This window comes from Triticum aestivum, chromosome 7D, assembly GCF_018294505.1.
Source record: "Triticum aestivum cultivar Chinese Spring chromosome 7D, IWGSC CS RefSeq v2.1, whole genome shotgun sequence".
Classification (NCBI taxonomy): Eukaryota; Viridiplantae; Streptophyta; class Magnoliopsida; order Poales; family Poaceae; genus Triticum; species Triticum aestivum.
In genome coordinates, this window is record NC_057814.1 from 225,160,008 (window position 1) to 225,176,749 (window position 16,742).

The 16,742-nt window shown below is 46.7% G+C and overlaps 1 protein-coding gene across 4 annotated transcripts; it reads right to left on the reverse strand.

Moving 5' to 3' along the window:
• Positions 1-9,503: 9,503 nt before the first annotated feature.
• On the reverse strand, positions 9,504-15,034 carry LOC123164806 (ranBP2-type zinc finger protein At1g67325). Of its 4 annotated transcripts, none has more exons than XM_044582384.1 (10): positions 14,799-15,034; positions 14,621-14,666; positions 14,414-14,526; positions 14,028-14,298; positions 12,851-12,921; positions 12,626-12,677; positions 12,428-12,537; positions 11,693-11,723; positions 11,349-11,500; positions 9,504-9,954 (listed from the first exon to the last, which is right to left on the reverse strand). In XM_044582384.1, the coding sequence occupies exons 1-10, from the start codon at positions 14,808-14,810 to the stop codon at positions 9,778-9,780; spliced, it is 1,035 nt and encodes a 344-aa protein (XP_044438319.1). In that variant the 5' UTR covers positions 14,811-15,034; the 3' UTR covers positions 9,504-9,777. The 4 variants fall into 4 exon arrangements, with proteins under 4 accessions (XP_044438319.1, XP_044438321.1, XP_044438320.1 ...); XM_044582386.1 differs by having other exon boundaries at positions 9,504-10,068; XM_044582385.1 differs by having other exon boundaries at positions 9,504-10,108.
• Between the last annotated feature and the right edge of the window lie 1,708 nt (positions 15,035-16,742).

A 16,742-nucleotide genomic window follows, 5' to 3' on the forward strand; every position in this document is an offset into this window, starting at 1 on the left:
CGACAATCGTGCTACACCCTTCCAGGATACGGCACAACGGAGACACAGGCGCAGACGTGCAACAGGGGCCCGCTCAAAGGTTTCTTTTTAGATTAAGACCCTGTGTAAACCTTTTTTACTGTCTCTTGTTGTTCACATCCTCCGGATACTCAGTACAACCGAGAAGGATGCTGACGTTATTGGCATTTCGCCACGTCAGAACATTGCACGTACCTGGACACTCGGGGTTCCTTATCAAGGGCACTACTCAGCCCGGCATATGTTTTAAAGACCGAATACCTTAGGGAGTGTTCGGCGTCGCGAGTTTGGCCTTATATGCATCAGCTCCGAATCATATCTTTGGTCAAATGTTGGGTTTGCCCGGCTCCCGTGTTTTGCTACCTTACGTTCCGCTCTATCGGCTAAGGTGGCACCGGGAGAACTACTGCGATTGTGCCCTGGTTCATCCGGATGAGCACCTCAGTAGAGAAAGCCGAAAACTGACTGTCATGATAAAGCGCGAGACTGGTCAACCACTCGATGACTTAGCGGAATCTTCGGGATTCCTCCGCATTAACGAAGGGCCGTTTCCCGGTCATGTATGTACGCGCCCCGTATTCGGACGAGCGCGGAGGTACCAGGGGCTATATAGTAGTCCCACCGTCAAACTCCTATGGCTAAGTGAAAGTGTTAAAGCAATATAGTCCGATTGCCTCATTCGCTGCGCTATCACCTCCTTAATGGACCAAGACGTTGGATCAAGTGTGAATATGCGTTTTTTGCGAACACCCCCGCATTATATGCGTGGGGGCTGAAGCCGACGACTGCAAACTTTCAGGTTATATACATATATACATAAACGGCCGCACAGGAGGCATCATAATACTTTCAGGCAAAAGTATAGACGCAGCCTTTATAATTTAATAAACATTGTTCTTACAATGGGAATACATGTCACTAGAACATAATATTCTTCGAGCACTGAGCCTCTATTAAACGAGCGCCTTCAAGGACTTCTTCAAAGTAGTGCTCAGCCGATACTCGGCCCACGGCCGAACTCTGGGTTGCAATAGCGGTGGCCTCCATCTCTGCCCAGTATGTCTTGACATGGGCAAGAGCCATCCACGCACACCCTCTATGCACGCCGACCTCTTCATAGCGTCGACGCGCGGCACAGCACCAAGGAACTGTTGCACTAAACTAAAAGAACTATTCAGCCTTGGCCCTTCTGGCCACAGATGATCCACAACAGACCTCATGGCAAGCCCGGACAACCTATGGAGCTCGGCCCACTCGGCCATTCGCTCATTCAACAGCAGCGGACGCACTAGAACATTGAACTGTGACCAGAACAGCTTTTCCACTTCATGATCTTTTTGATCTTTGAAATACTCGGCCGCATCAGCAGCACTCGCTGCCAAATCCACGTATGCGTCTGCAGAACTCCATAGTTGATCAAGAGGGGCATACTTAGGATCTCCGAACTTCGTCCGCAACAAAAAGGGCTTCCCAGCCGCAATATCCCCGGCTTGACGCAGCTCCTCCTTCGCCGCTCTGATTTTAGAGCGGGCGTCCTTGGCCGCTACCATGGCCTTCTCCAGGTCCGTCATCTTCGTTCAATTTTCCTTTTCAAGAAGCTCGTAACGGTCGGCGGCATCCTTCAATTCAACAACCATCTTGGCTATTTTATCCTTGCTTTGGCAATGTGCAGCCTGTTCGGCTCTCAGCTCTTCGACCGCCTTTAGAGTGGCCGCATCACTCTTCCTGGCTTGTTCCTTGGCACGGGCAAGTTCCGCCCGAAGGGTCTCCACGACGGCAGCCCCATCTGCAGTCACAACATATTAAAGATACTAGCATCATGCTCCTCTTACTATGTGTTGATCACCGGAGAAATCACATACCCTGTGCCTCGTCGAGCCGCTTGTTTACAAGCACGATGTCGGCATCTGCCGCATCAAGTTGTCGCTTCAGCTCGGCAAACACACCAGTCCGGCTAGCACCGGACCTTCCGCCACCTGCACATGAAGGCGGCATGATTATTACCTAGGACTATGATCCTCTGTTTGCCACCGTTTTCGACAGCAACCAGAGTCTCAGGGGCTACTATCTGCATATGGCACACCTAGCGTGTGCGATACCATCAAAAACATATACTACTTTGCGTACCTCAAAGCCTCTCAGCAGGCTCATAAAAGCTTCATGCAGCCCGCTTTCGGCGGATGAAATCCTCTCAACCACCGTACCCATTAGTGTACGATGCGCTTCTGAGATAGCCGCTTGCTCTAGAAGATCCTTCAGTGCGTCGGGTCGCGCACCGGACGGTCCCGGCCTCTTTCTGTTGCTCTCCTTAGGATCCGAATACTCCGGACTTCGGGTGGCCGAAGGATTACCCTCTGGCCTTGGCGGATCAGGAGAAATCCTCCGTGACGACACCTCAGGGTCGCCCGCCTCATGAGGCGGGGAGGCATGGGGAGGTGTTTCGCTCTCCATCATCTCCGGAAGAAGATCCCCCGAAGACGAACTCTGTCAAGAAGGGCTACGATCTGAACCACAAGATATATGCTTCGGTTATTGTCCTCAGAAGTAAAGCAGGATATTTTTACTATTAAGTACTCTTTGTTTACTTACAGCTCGGTGGAGGGCTGATCCCCTTGCGGGCACTGTGCGGCAAGGGTACCCTCCAGGGTAGGACCCTCCGACAAAGGATTCTTCCCTCGCTTGGAGACCATTACTTCCAAGTCTTCAGAGGCAGTCCTCTTCCTTCCTTGGGGAGAGGGGATTTTAGATTCTTCCCCCCGGTTATCCTCCTTCGAGGCACTGCTTCCCCCGGTCTGGATGAATAGTAAGTGAGGCTCGCTCTCGGCCTCTTTGTTCCTCCCTTTACCTTCCCCTGATGGCGCTTGATAAGGCGCAAGCTCAAGCATCCTGGCTACTACAGGATCCGGTGAGCCCTCGGGAAGGGGGCCGGACACCTTATCATCTTTGCCTTTTTTATCCAGTCCTGGTCAAAAGGCGACTTTTCAGAATGATGTTGTGATAAATTAAAAGATAACGTGTTTAGCCACGGGACTACTTACTTGGGTATCTGGACGATTGCAGCTCAGACCCGCATCCTCGGTGGTGTCCGGACACCTTATTTCTGGTCCGAAGAACAATTTGTACATCTCTTCGAGCGTCATGCCGAGGAAGTGCTGAATAGCTCGCGGTCCTTCCGGGTTGAACTCCCACATACGGAGGGGTCGACGTTTGCAAGGTGGGACTCGACGAACTAGCATGACTTGCATTACCGTGACCAGGCTGACATCTCTCTCGAGGAGATCTCGGATGTGACTCTGCAATATCGGCACATCATTTACTGGCCCCCAGTCCAGTCCCTTGTTGATCCATGACATCAGTTGTGGCGTGGGGCCCGAGCGAAAGGCAGGGGCGGCTACCCACTTGGTACCCCGGGGAGCTGTGATATAAAACCACTCCCGTTGCCATAAACTGGACACCTCCGGGAAGGAACCCTTTGGCCATGGAACATCGACGCCTTTGCTTATTACGGAACCTCCGCACTCTGCATGTCGCCTCTCAATCATCTTCGGCTTCACATTGAAGGTCTTGAGCCATAAGCCGAAGTGTGGGGTAATGCGGAGGAAGGCTTCACACACGACGATGAACGACGAGATGTGAAGGATGGAATCCGGGGCCAGGTCATGGAAATCCAGCCCGTAATAGAACATGAGCCCCCTAACAAATGGATCTAGCACAAGGCCTAGCCCTCGGAGGAAGTGAGAGATGAATACGACGCTCTTGCCGGGTTCGGGAGTGGGAATGACCTGCCCTCGAGCAGGTAGCCTGTGCGAGATTTCGGCGGTCAAGTACCTAGCCTCTCTTAGCTTCTTGATGTCTTCCTCTGTGACAGAGGAGGGCATCCACCGACCTTGAAGGTTGGATCCGGACATGGTTGAAGGTCCGAAGCGCCTAACCTGAGCCTTGGGTGTTGAAACTCGAGACGGGGGAAGGATTCGATCGAGTACGAGAAGAAAAAGGACAGGCCTTGGCCTCTTTATAAAGAGGGTGAATATCAAGTGTCCTCCTCGTGGCCGTTTGGGACTTGCCTAAAATCGAGGAGTCATACCAACGGGCACGATTGGGTTACCCACATCTGTATTGATGAGAATCCCGTAATAAGGGGACACGATCTCTGCTTCGACAAGACGTGCCAATAAAATCGCCTCACAAAACGTGCAGTGCAGGCTGATTGAGAAAAACGGTTCGAATAATGATCAGGCCGTGGTGTGATGTCACGTTATGAAAAGTCGTCAGCGGATTAGATTTGTGGAAATGTTATTATCTCTACGGTGGTATGTGGAATTTGTTTTGCAGAGCCGAACACTATCCTTGTGTTCAAAATCTTCTATGGAGTATTCGGAGGAGGAACCCGCCTTACAATGCCGAAGACAATCTGCGCGCCGGACTCATCGTCATTGAAGCCTGGTTCAGGGGCTACTGAGGGAGTCCTAGATTAGGGGGTCCTCGGACAGCCGGACTATATCCTTTGGCCGGACTGTTGGACTATGAAGATACAAGATTGAAGACTTCGTCCCGTGTCCGGATGGGACTCTCCTTGGCGTGGAAGGCAAGCTTGGCGATATGGATATGTAGATCTCCTCCCTTGTAACCGACTCTGTGTAACCCTAGCCCCCTCCGGTTTCTATATAAACCGGAGGGTTTAGTCCATAGGACAACAACAATCATACCATAGGCTAGCTTCTAGGGTTTAGCCTCTACGATCTCGTGGTAGATCAACTCTTGTAATACTCATATCATCAAGATCAATCAAGCAGGAAGTAGGGTATTACCTCCATCGAGAGGGCCCGAACCTGGGTAAACATTGTGTCCCCCGCCTCCTGTTACCATCCGCCTTAGATGCACAGTTCGGGACCCCCTACCCGAGATCCGCCGGTTTTGACACCGACAACATGTTTCTCGGTTATGGAGGTGACAAAAAGTTCGTCATAAAGGGTTACGTCGATGCAAGCTTTGACACTGATCCGGGTGACTCTAAGTATCAATCTGGATACATATTGAAAGTGGGAGCGATTAGCTAGAGTAGCTCTGTGCAGAGTATTGTAGACATAGAAAATTTGCAAAATACATACGGCTCTGAATGTGGCAGACCCGTTGACTAAACTTCTCTCACAAGCAAAACATGATCACTCTTTGGGTGTTAATCACATAGCGAAGTGAACTAGATTATTGACTCTAGTAAACCCTTTGGGTATTAGTCACATGGAGATGTGAACTAATCACATAAAGATGTGAACTATTGGTGTTAAATCACATAACGATGTGAACTAGATTATTGACTCTAGTGCAAGTGGGAGACTGAAGGAAATATGCCCTAGAGGCAATAATAAAGTTGTTATTTGTATTTCCTTGTATCATGATAAATGTTTATTATTCATGCTTTAATTGTATTAACCGGAAACTTAGTACATGTGTGAATACATAGACAAAACAGAATGTCCCTAGTATGCCTCTACTTGACTAGCTCGTTAATCAAAGATGGTTAAGTTTCCTAAACCATAGACATGTGTTGTCATTTGATGAACGGGATCACATCATTGGGAGAATGATGTGATGGACAAGACCCATCCGTTAGCTTAGCATATTGATCGTCAAAGAAAGGGTTCTTACCTGTGTTACAAGGTGTGAAGTTGAGTCAGACTCAATGCCCGACCACTGCAGAAGATAGAGAGAAAATGAGAGTCATTCCCTATGCCTCGGCCATAGGTTCTATCATGTATGCAATGTTGTGTACCAAACCTAATGTGTGCCTTGCTGTTAGTTTAGCAGGGAGGTACCAAAGTAATCCAGGAGTGGATCACTGGACAACGGTCAAGAACATCCTGAAATACTTGAAAAGGACTAAGGATATGTTTCTCATTTATGGAGGTGACAAAGAGCTTGTTGTAAATGATTACGTCGATGCAAGCTTTAACACTGATCCGGATGACTCTAAGTCACAAACCAGATACGTATTTATATTGAATGGTGGAGCTGTCAGTTGGTGCAGTTCTAAGCAAAGCGTCGTGGCGGGATCTACGTGTGAAGCGGAGTACATAGCTACTTCGGAAGCAGCAAATGAAGGAGTCTGGATGAAGGAGTTCATATCCGATCTAGGTGTAATACTAGTGCATCGGGTCCAATGAAAATCTTTTGTGACAATACTGGTGCAATTGCCTTGGCAAAGGAATCCAGATTTCACAAGAGAACCAAGCACATCAAGAGACGCTTCAATTCCATCCGCGATCAGGTCAAGGAGGGAGACATAGAGATTTGCAAGATACATACGGATCTGAATGTTGCAGACCCGTTGACTAAGCCTCTCTCATGAGCAAAACATGATCAGCACCAAGACTCCATGGGTGTTAGAATCATTACTATGTAATCGAGATTATTGACTCTAGTGCAAGTGGGAGACTGAAGGAAATATGCCCTATAGGCAATAATAAAGTTGTTATTTATATTTCCTTATATCATGATAAATGTTTATTGTTCATGCTAGAATTGTATTAACCGGAAACTTAGTACATGTGTGAATACATAGACAAACAGGGTGTCCCTAGTGTGCCTCTACTTGACTAGCTCGTTAATCAAAGATGGTTAAGTTTCCTAGCCATAGACATGTGTTGTCATTTGATAAACGGGATCACATCATTAGAGAATGATGTGATGGACAAGACCCATCCGTTAGCTTAGCATAATGATCGTTTAGTTTTTCTGCTATTGCTTTCATCATGACTTATACATGTTCCTCGGACTTTGAGATTATGCAACTCCCGAATACCGGAGGAACACCGTATGTGCTATCAAACGTCACAATGTAACTGGGTGATTATAAAGATGCTCTACAGGTGTCTCCGATGGTGTTTGTTGAATTGGCATAGATCGAGATTAGGATTTGTCACTCCGTGTATCGGAGAGGTATCTCTGGGCCCTCTCGGTAATGCACATCACTATGAGCCTTGCAAGCAATGTGACTAATGAGTTAGTTACGGGATGATGCATTACGGAACGAGTAAAGAGACTTGCCGGTAACGAGATTGAACTAGGTATGATGATACCGACGATCGAATCTCAGGCAAGTAACATACCGATGACAAAGGAAACAACGTATGTTGTTATGCGGTTTGACCGGTAAAGATCTTCGTAGAATATGTAGGAGCCAATATGAGCATCCAGGTTCCGCTATTGGTTATTGACCGGAGATGTGTCTCGGTCATGTCTACATAGTTCTCGAACCCGTAGGGTCCGCACGCTTAACGTTCGATGACGATTTGTATTATGAGTTATGTGATTTGATGAACCGAAGTTTGTTCGGAGTCCCGGATGAGATCAGGACATGACTAGGAGTCTCGAAATGGTCGAGACATAAAGATTGATATATTGGAAGGTCATGTTTGGATACCGGAATGGTTTCGGAAAGGTTCGGACATTTTCTGGAGTACCGGGGGTTACCGGAACCCTCCCCCCCCCTGGGAGTTAATGGGCCTTCATGGGCCCTAGTGGAGAGAGGAGGTGGCGGCCAGGTGGTGGCACGCCCCCCACCCCAAGCCCAAACCGAATTGGACTAGGGTTGGGGGGCGGCCCCCCTTTCCTTCTCTTCTCCTCCTCCTTCCCTCCTTCTCCTAGTGGGAATAGGAAAGGGGGGGCCGAATCCTACTTGGACCGGGAGTCCAAGTAGGACTCCCCCCCTTGGGTCGGCCACCTCTCTCCCCCCCCCCCACCTTATATACGTGGGAGGGGGCACCCCAAAGGCACACCAAGCCTTCTCTTAGCCATGTGCGGTGCCCCCTCCACAGTTACACACCTCGGTCATATCGTCGTAGTGCTTAGGCGAAGCCCTGCGCCGATAACTTCATCATCACCGTCGCCACGCCGTCGTGCTGACAGAATTCTCCCTCGGCCTCAACTGGATCAAGAGTTTGAGGAACGTCATCATGCTGAATGTGTGCTGAACGCGGAGGTGTCATACGTTCTGTGCTTGGATCAGTTGGATCGCGAAGACGTTCGACTACATCAACCGCGTTACTAAACGCTTCCGCTTTCGGTCTACGAGGGTACGTGGACACACTCTCCCCGCTCGTTGGTATGCATCTCCTAGATAAATCTTGCGTGATCGTAGGTAAAAATTTTGAAATACTGCGTTCCCCAACATCCTGAACGATACGGAGGGACAAGAAACCGACACGCCACCCTGCAGAGCAACGGGCTTTGCCGGGACAAAAAACTTCTCCAGGCGTGTGCTGGGACATGAGCTTTACAGACGCCTGATCCTTTGAAGCAACCTAGAGAAACATATCACAGCTCGCAGAAACAACGACCCAGCTAACTCATCTCTTCTCCTCCTCCCGTCTTGCCATCAAGCTAGATTCCCAGGAGGGGCCCATGACCCCTGCCGGGGCAGATACCAGATAGGCAGCCACCGCCGGCCGCGGCGGCGGCCAAAACCCTAGTCGTGCTAGGGATTGCCTTTCTCCTGAAGAAAACGCTTCAAACATCAAGGTTAAGATTTCTTGTTATGCGTATGTGATATGATGGCGGGCGCTTCACATCAATTCAAGAGTTCAACGGCGACAACTACGGTTCTAGGGCGCTGATCCTATGGGCACGTGTATGAAGATTTCTCGGTTGTCATCGACAAGGTCAGGCCGGCTTCCATAGCAGAGAAGCGACGACTCTTTCTGGCGGCGGTAGTGGTCGTTCGACGGTTCAGATCCTCGATGCAATCCTTATTATGTTTGGGGTGTTTTGTACTTTTCATGAACATTTATAATATATCCAGGGCCTTTTCGCAAAAAAAAACATATATACGTGAAGGGATTGAAATACGAGTGGTCGCCGAATACAACTGTAGATTACGCACGTGCTTACTTCCGCGTGCGGCGGACGCAGGTTGTATCTGGGGATGTCCATTGTCTAGCACAGTCAGACCTCGCGCCGCACGCACGCACGCGTGGCCCATGTCGCGTGTACGTTTGGCATGGCTAGTTGGCCGCTTCTATGCCGCTGCGCCCGCGCGTCCATCGCACTACGTCAGAGATATCCTTTTGCGCCGCGCGGAAATATCCCACCGATTTCCATTTTTCTTTTATATAATATCGCATCGATTTAGCGCCGCATGCCTCCTCCGTACGCGGCGGCTAACTACCCCCGACCGAGACGGAATTCATTGTCGAGGATTTGATTAACAGCGTGCTTCTTGGGGTGCAACTATTAGGATTAGAATCGTGTGTTTTCAAATACTAAAATCGATTTTTAATCATCCTGAAAAAAATCGATTTTTAATAATAGGAAAAGCCAATAATTGTTAGAGTAGTGGAATTGCAGCGAACGCCTCTGAAAAATGCCTCAGATCTTGGCACAAGTTCGACGTAATATATGCTTTCGTTGTAAGATTTGGCCGAACGGTTATAACAATATTAAATATTAAATAAGCAATATGGGAACATCCATAGTTGCAAGAACTAAAATGTAACAGAATCAGAATAGTTTATATCAGACTCAAACAAACATATAACAAATCATCAAAGCCAACCAATCCTCAATTATACAATTATAAGAAAATCGTAAGAATGAGAACAAAAGTAAAATATGCACTCCAAACAAATCTAAACCAAGCTTTTAATCCAAGTCCGTACCAAGATGGCGGTGAGCAACACCGTCGATTGCTTGCTTGATACAGAGTTTGAAGGGTCCACACAGTACAAACGATTTCAAAGAAAAATGAAATGGTTACTTGTCATCTTATAAACTGTGTTGCAGCTCACTGAGAGCTGCCATTCGCAGGGCATGCGAACTTGTCGGTACCGGTAGTCCAGCAGCGTGGCCGGGAGCATCCTTCTCGATTAGGACACTGCTGTCTTCAAAGTCATGTGAAAGTTGCAGCTTTGATAAAAGCTTCCCCATATTACATGACAAAAACTAATTTCAATGGCACCCAGTCAGTCAAAGAGCACCAATCCAACCAAGCATGCGAGGTTATGCACACTCCACAATGCGATTATGCACAACTCACTCTTCCATCATCTATCATCTCTTTGATCCAAAAACATCAGATTGGTAAAACTTGCATTAGCTACGCTCCAGAGAACATGGTAACATATGCACATAACAGGACATTGGTGAGCTCTAGGGAGTCAACATGCCTAACTTCAATTTTTATTTCAAGAAAAATGGCATATTGCATGTACCAATTATTATAATGAACCGTCAACAAGGAAAATTGATAAGTACTAAGAAAGAATTAATATTGTTTCTACAGTGATAGCAGTTTTCCCTCAAATGTATTACCGAAATGATGGAAAGCAAGGTAAACAGACCATGGTCTGAACAGATCTGCCTAAAAAAATGTTTAGCAGTCGTTTCACCAATACCAACACAGAGGGGCGGGGGGTAATCTTTCATTGATAACAGAGAAATGTTGTGGAATTTGCTCTGGTTAGTTCAACAGATGTTTTTTTTTGGGTAAGACCAACCAAAATACTGATGCAAGTCTGATGTACAAGTATCAATTTCTGATCCTTTGTTATCCCATTGTCGAGAATCTCCAAAACATAACTAACAGTGCAAGCTAAGTGCTCCTAAACATTACTTACGGAAGTAAGTAAACTAATTGTGAATGGAAGGGAAAATCCCACGTTGAAAGAATCTATCATAAACATCTCTTAGATTTTATCTGAAAGAAAAAGGCGCCATTATCGAGCCATTAGACATTAACAGCAATACCCAAACTGGACATGAGTTAAAACTGAAGACCACAAACATAACTTGGACAAAACCAATCAAGAAAAATCAAGGAGTCTATGTAATACTTCACTGCAGATGAAAGACATCTAAGACACATATATAGCTAGAATCCATTATAACAAATAGCAATTTCCCCTGAGTCCAGTGTCCACGACAAGCAAACAAATTTCAGGAGGATATTAACAAATGGATGATCTTGATCAAAATCTGTAGAGATATGAAAAGCCATGACTCCAGTTGCCAACTTCACAACGTTTACCATTAGGCTGTGACTCAACTATATGGTCCCAAGGGGAAGAAACTTGAAACGACAGCAGCGACTACGGACACAGATGGACCCCAGACATTCAGACTGAAACTTGACGACGACGCTGAACCTTCTTGACCCTCATTACTGTTCTAGGACTCACTGTAACATTAAGGACACGATATATAAGCCATGCACAAGAGAACACTGAGACAGGCAAAATAATAAAGGAACTATTGAATAGAATATTTAAGGCACGCAGTTTTTGGTTTTCTATAAGAAAAGGCACGGAAAACAATAAGGACCATAGTGGATCACATACCTGATTGTCCTGATCTGTAGCCAGATTATCAGGACTGTTTGCCTGCAACGGCTTTTCTTCCCCACAACTTGGACGGTTGCATTTTGTCCGGAAAGGATAGTTTATGTTATTGCACTTTTCACACTTCCAGCTACCCTCTGGAGTCTTTGGTTCTGTTATGTCAAAGTTAGATGTATAACTGAATAGTGTTTCGAATATATCTAATAAACTAGTGCAAAGCTTAGACGCATATCTTGACAAGGGGTTCCCCAATATTTACTGATAACAAGACAAAGCAAAATACTTTAATATATGTGAAGGTAAGGGGGAACTAGCATGTATAATGTTGAACACTAGAAACTTACTTGGAGCTCTTGAACTGTCAGGTTTGGATCCCTGAAGGAAGAGTTAATATGTATGTCATCAGTACAGTAATACAACAATTTAGCTCTACAAACAGTAAAAGAAGCTAAAATGATAAATAGATAGCCAATCCAACATTAACAAGAACATAAGAAGAAAAATAACCATAACCAAATACACTAACAGTTCGCCCACTAATAGCTTCAAAACAATTGATCACACTCCACATAAGCACTAATGCACAATCTAATGGTGCAACTGCATGACACAAACTTGATGCCCATTGCCAGGTGAATGAGCAACCGTTCTTGGTTTGGTTCGAGACAGCTTGTTTAAGTTGTAATGCATAGGGATTTTAGATATGCGCAACCTATAAGAATTTAGTAAATATCTTTTTTTTTAAAGAATGGTTATCAAACAAGTGGTGAAGCTATTATATAAATGAGACATGTATTACCATGCAAAAAAAAACTGGTGAAGCTATAATGCCCAAGAAAAGTCCAAGTGTACATATACATACACTGATCAACAGATATATAGCAAATATGTAAATTTGGTCGAATCACATAGAACAACATCTCACTGAACAGTTTTTACACATCGCATATACTTCAGACAGATGACTAAGCTTGTAGGCTGCGGCAGCAATGTCAACTTCAAAGCACAATTATGAAGTTGGCTCGGCTAGTAATATAACATATGAACTTAAATGTCAGTGCGAAGGAACCGTGTCAAACCTGGGTGTCAGGTCTTGGTGTGTTGCATTTTCTCATGTTACAGACTGTCCGAAAGGCGAAGTTAATGTTGTTGCAATTAGGACACTTCCAATCATTATCACGTCCAGCTCCTAAAATAGTTCAAGAGAAGCGGCAGAGAATAAATCTGAGTGCCAACAAAATTGATTGACCAGTGAAAAGGACAATGCAAATTTATACCAGCAGATTTCTTCTGTGAGCCTTCGTCAGAATAGGAACCAGCCCTTGTGCCCTACAAGAGAAAGAAATAAAGGACATGCAGATTGCTTAGCATGGTCAATCACACCAAAACAGCAAGAACAATGAGAAATAACCTTCCCACACAACATAAATAGAAGGCACAAAAGGTAGCAGCAACCAATTGAGGCAATGTAACTCATATTAATATGTACAGGAGTAAATTACCATTGCCCCAGGACCAGCGGGTGAGCCCAAGCCATATCTATCCATGGGCATGCTGATGCTGTACATTCCACCTATTTACAGGGAAATGAAATTCAAAAACGAATGTTAGAAACACTGTAACAACATTTGGGTCAGATCTAAAAACACCTATTCAACAAGCATCAGAGACAAGAACTGACTCAAATAAAAAACCGAGAAATCAACAAGTAATTTATCCATTACAGACAAATGTTGTACAGTAGAAGTGTAGAACAATATATAGTATGCATAGAAATATGAAACAATTCCTTATTTAACACCATCTTAAATTTCGCTTCCTCATTTGACACCGAAATACGTTTTCTAACCTATCTAACAACGAGTCTAAATTTTATGCCCTTTATGACACTTCCGTCCATTTTAAGCCTAAATGACACCTGAGAAGACCCTTTTGCCCCTCATGTTGTATGTGTGTGTGCAGGGCAGTAGCACACACACACGCAGCGGCACATACACACACAGCAACCCACACGCACGCGCGCACACAGAGCAGCACAGACGAACGCAGCATACACAGAGCAGCACAGACGCACGCAGCATACACAGAGCAGCACAGACGCACGTAGCACGCACGCAGCAGCACACACCGAGGAAGACACGCAGCAGCACACACCGAGCAAGACACGCAACACCACACACACACAAACACAGACAGCATGCATCAGTAGGACACACGTGCGCGCGCGCGCACACTCACAAACACACGCGCGCGAGCAACATCAGTAACACACACGTGCGCGCGCGCAACATCAGCAACACACACGTGCGCGCACACACACACGCAGCAGCACGCATACGAACATACCACGTAAGGGGCAAAAGGGTCTTTTCAGTTGTCATTTAGTCTCAAAATGGACAGAAGTGTCATAAAAGGCATAAAAATTTAGACTCATTGTTAGATAGGAAAGAAATCATTTGTCAATGTCAAATAGGGCATAAAATGTAAACACTGTTAAATAAGGAATTCTCTCTAGAAATATATTGGACGTGCTACTATAATTCCTGGCAAGTAAGTTCAGACAAATAAATAGTTGTGTTTTTCTTTTACATATCAGATACTGTTTATTGCATTTGAACAGCTAATCACATGACAAAGTAGCGCTACCACAAAGTAACAGAGATATCATAGCCATCTTACCTGCACCAACCATAGAACCACTAGAATACGGGGGTGGCGCCGCCATATGCATTGGCCCATAGGGGCTCCCCATCGGGACTCGCCCACCATAGCCATACGGATATCCAGAGCCCGGGGGGAGCTGAGGAATGCCATAGCGTGGCATGGGATGCCCATTATAAAGGTTGGAGCCATACGGGGGAGGAGCCCCAGTGAGGTACATGGACGGAGGCGTCCCCGGCGGCATGTACCGCCCCGGCACCGAGTAGTGGGGTGGAGTCTGCATAGCCTTCTAGGCAAAAAGCAACAGCGGCACTAGGTAAATGCAAAACACCGAGCACATAACAGGCACGCAGCCAAGCCAACGGATGATTTGAGTCAAGAACAGCTGCAGGAGCTGCGAGTACCGTGTGATCAGCGGGCCTGGACTGGTCGCAGTTGCGCATGTTGCAGGTGGTGCGGAACGCGAAGTTGACGTTGTTGCAGCTGGGGCAAATCCAGTCGTCCTCACGCCGGCTACCTGAACGTCGCTCGTGCAAAACAGGCAAACCATCTGAGGCGCAGCTCACAGAGCGGGGCGGAAATAGATGAACGGAACAGCTAGAGCAACCTACCGTCTGTGCGCGCGCGCTTTCCAGCGGACTGGATGCGGTTATCCATCTGCAAACGCAAAGGAGATGTGAGCACGGCGAAGGATTTGGGGTCGCGTCAGGGTTTCCCCCCGCGCCGGATGGACCTCGACAGCAATTCGAGCGAGCCACAATTCGATCTGGGAAGACGAAGTGGACTCACCTGAGAAGACATTGCTGGTGGTGGGCGAACCGGGGAGAGCAGCCGGAGAGCGCGAAGACGTCCGCGAGACGCGCGGGCGGAGGGGAATCCGGCGGCGAGAGAGGGGAACGCGTCGCCGGCCTAGGGTTTTGACGTCTTGTCGATACTGGTTTGGTGGCTGCCTCCGCGTTGGACGCTGTATAGGGCGTACGGGGGTGGAGATTACGGCGTATGCCGAGCTGCCTCCGTTTGGGCCCTTCTACCTTAGGCGCAAAATATATTCAGGCCCACTTTACAATCTCCCCAAAAGAGAGTTCTATCCTATACTCTCTTAAAAAAAAAGTGGGCCTCTTTGGTTCACATGATTTGTAAAAGGTTGCAACAGAAAAAACACATGAAGAATAGAGCGACATGTCGTCTTTAAATCTCTACTCCTAAAATCTCAGTATATAGGTCATCGCTCGTTCCATTCGTTACTGCCCACCCCATCGATCGAATAGGTAAGTCCTATCAATTTATTTGTTGTCCCTCTTTAATTACGCAGGGACAAAAATCAACATGCAATCGCTCCTACCATAGTTTTAGTTAATGCACGCGGATCTCCCCCATTAAAATTGGGACACAATCTTTTTCTTCCTTGGACACAGAACTCCCCGACAGAAGAAGATGCGATCACCCTCCCGCCTCATCACATCAAAACCTAGCGCTTGGTCGTTGCGTCGTTGTCGTTCTCGTCACACCTCGCTTTCCATTACCTATCGTCTCCATGCCTCCCAAGATCCGCCTCCGATGATGCCATGTCGTCGTGCGTCGTCAACTTCCGCCAGCATGGGCCACGCTCGGATGCCAATCATCTACGACTCCCAGGCATGCTCGTCTCCACCACAGCCAACGTCGCTGTCGGTCGGGCCGTCGACGCACATCATGACCTTGCAGGTCTCCCACTGGCCTGAGGAGGAGCAGCCCGACAAGGCCAGCCATGTCCTTGTCATCCTGCTGGTGGCACGACAAGAGAAAAGGTATCGCATGTGGCACAACGTACCTTGGGAGTACAAGCCCGACGACCGCGGCGTAGTACAGAGGATGGTTCCCCACGCATGCATCACAGCAGTACCACGTCATCCCGCCTCATATTCCTTTTTTGTGCATCTGTCGGCACCACACTGGAATATTATCCCCATACATCCAACGAGGCATCCATGATTCCAGACTTTGGATCATCGTCATGGGAACGGAGAAGCGTCTACATGTACATCCCAGCGACGTATATTTCTACCTTCGCATCATTTATTGAAGACTTTGTTAATTTTATCCTTGTCAAAAGGTACATCTTCATCTCAATTCAGGAATAAGTGCACATACCACTGCAAACTGATCATGCAATCACTTGCGGCGATCAAGTCGAGTAGCTGCTGTCTCAGACGCGGGTGCAGTGGCAGTCGCAACATCTCTCACCAGAGGCGCCCAGGAGGAGCTGTGCTGGGAGGAAACCTAGCTCGTGGATGCGAACTCTGGCAGAACCGCAGGAGGAAGGAAATGAAGGATGGCTAGAGGAGAAGAGGTAGAGGTTTAGCCACATGACTTGGAACACAAGATGGGATCTTAAATCTTGCATTCAAGGACATCAATCGAAAGGTGCATGAAAACTCACTTTTTAGATTAGGTGCATGTGTGAACTCTCTCATTTCTAAGAGAATCGGTTTTAGTTTTCAATGGTCAAACATTTTTCTAGACAACCTTTCCTTGGACAGTGCTCTTTTTGCTGGTTCTGATCATAAAGTGGAGGTACGAGCAAACCCAATTAACCTAGAAAACACTACTACTAAGTTCGTGTAATTTGATGTTATAGATGGATTAATTATTTCAGATAGTTAATTTTGTAGGAGAAGAGAAAATACAATTTCTTGAACTAATAATTATTAAATAACTGGAAAACACTTGTTGGGCAATATAATCATTTTTAAT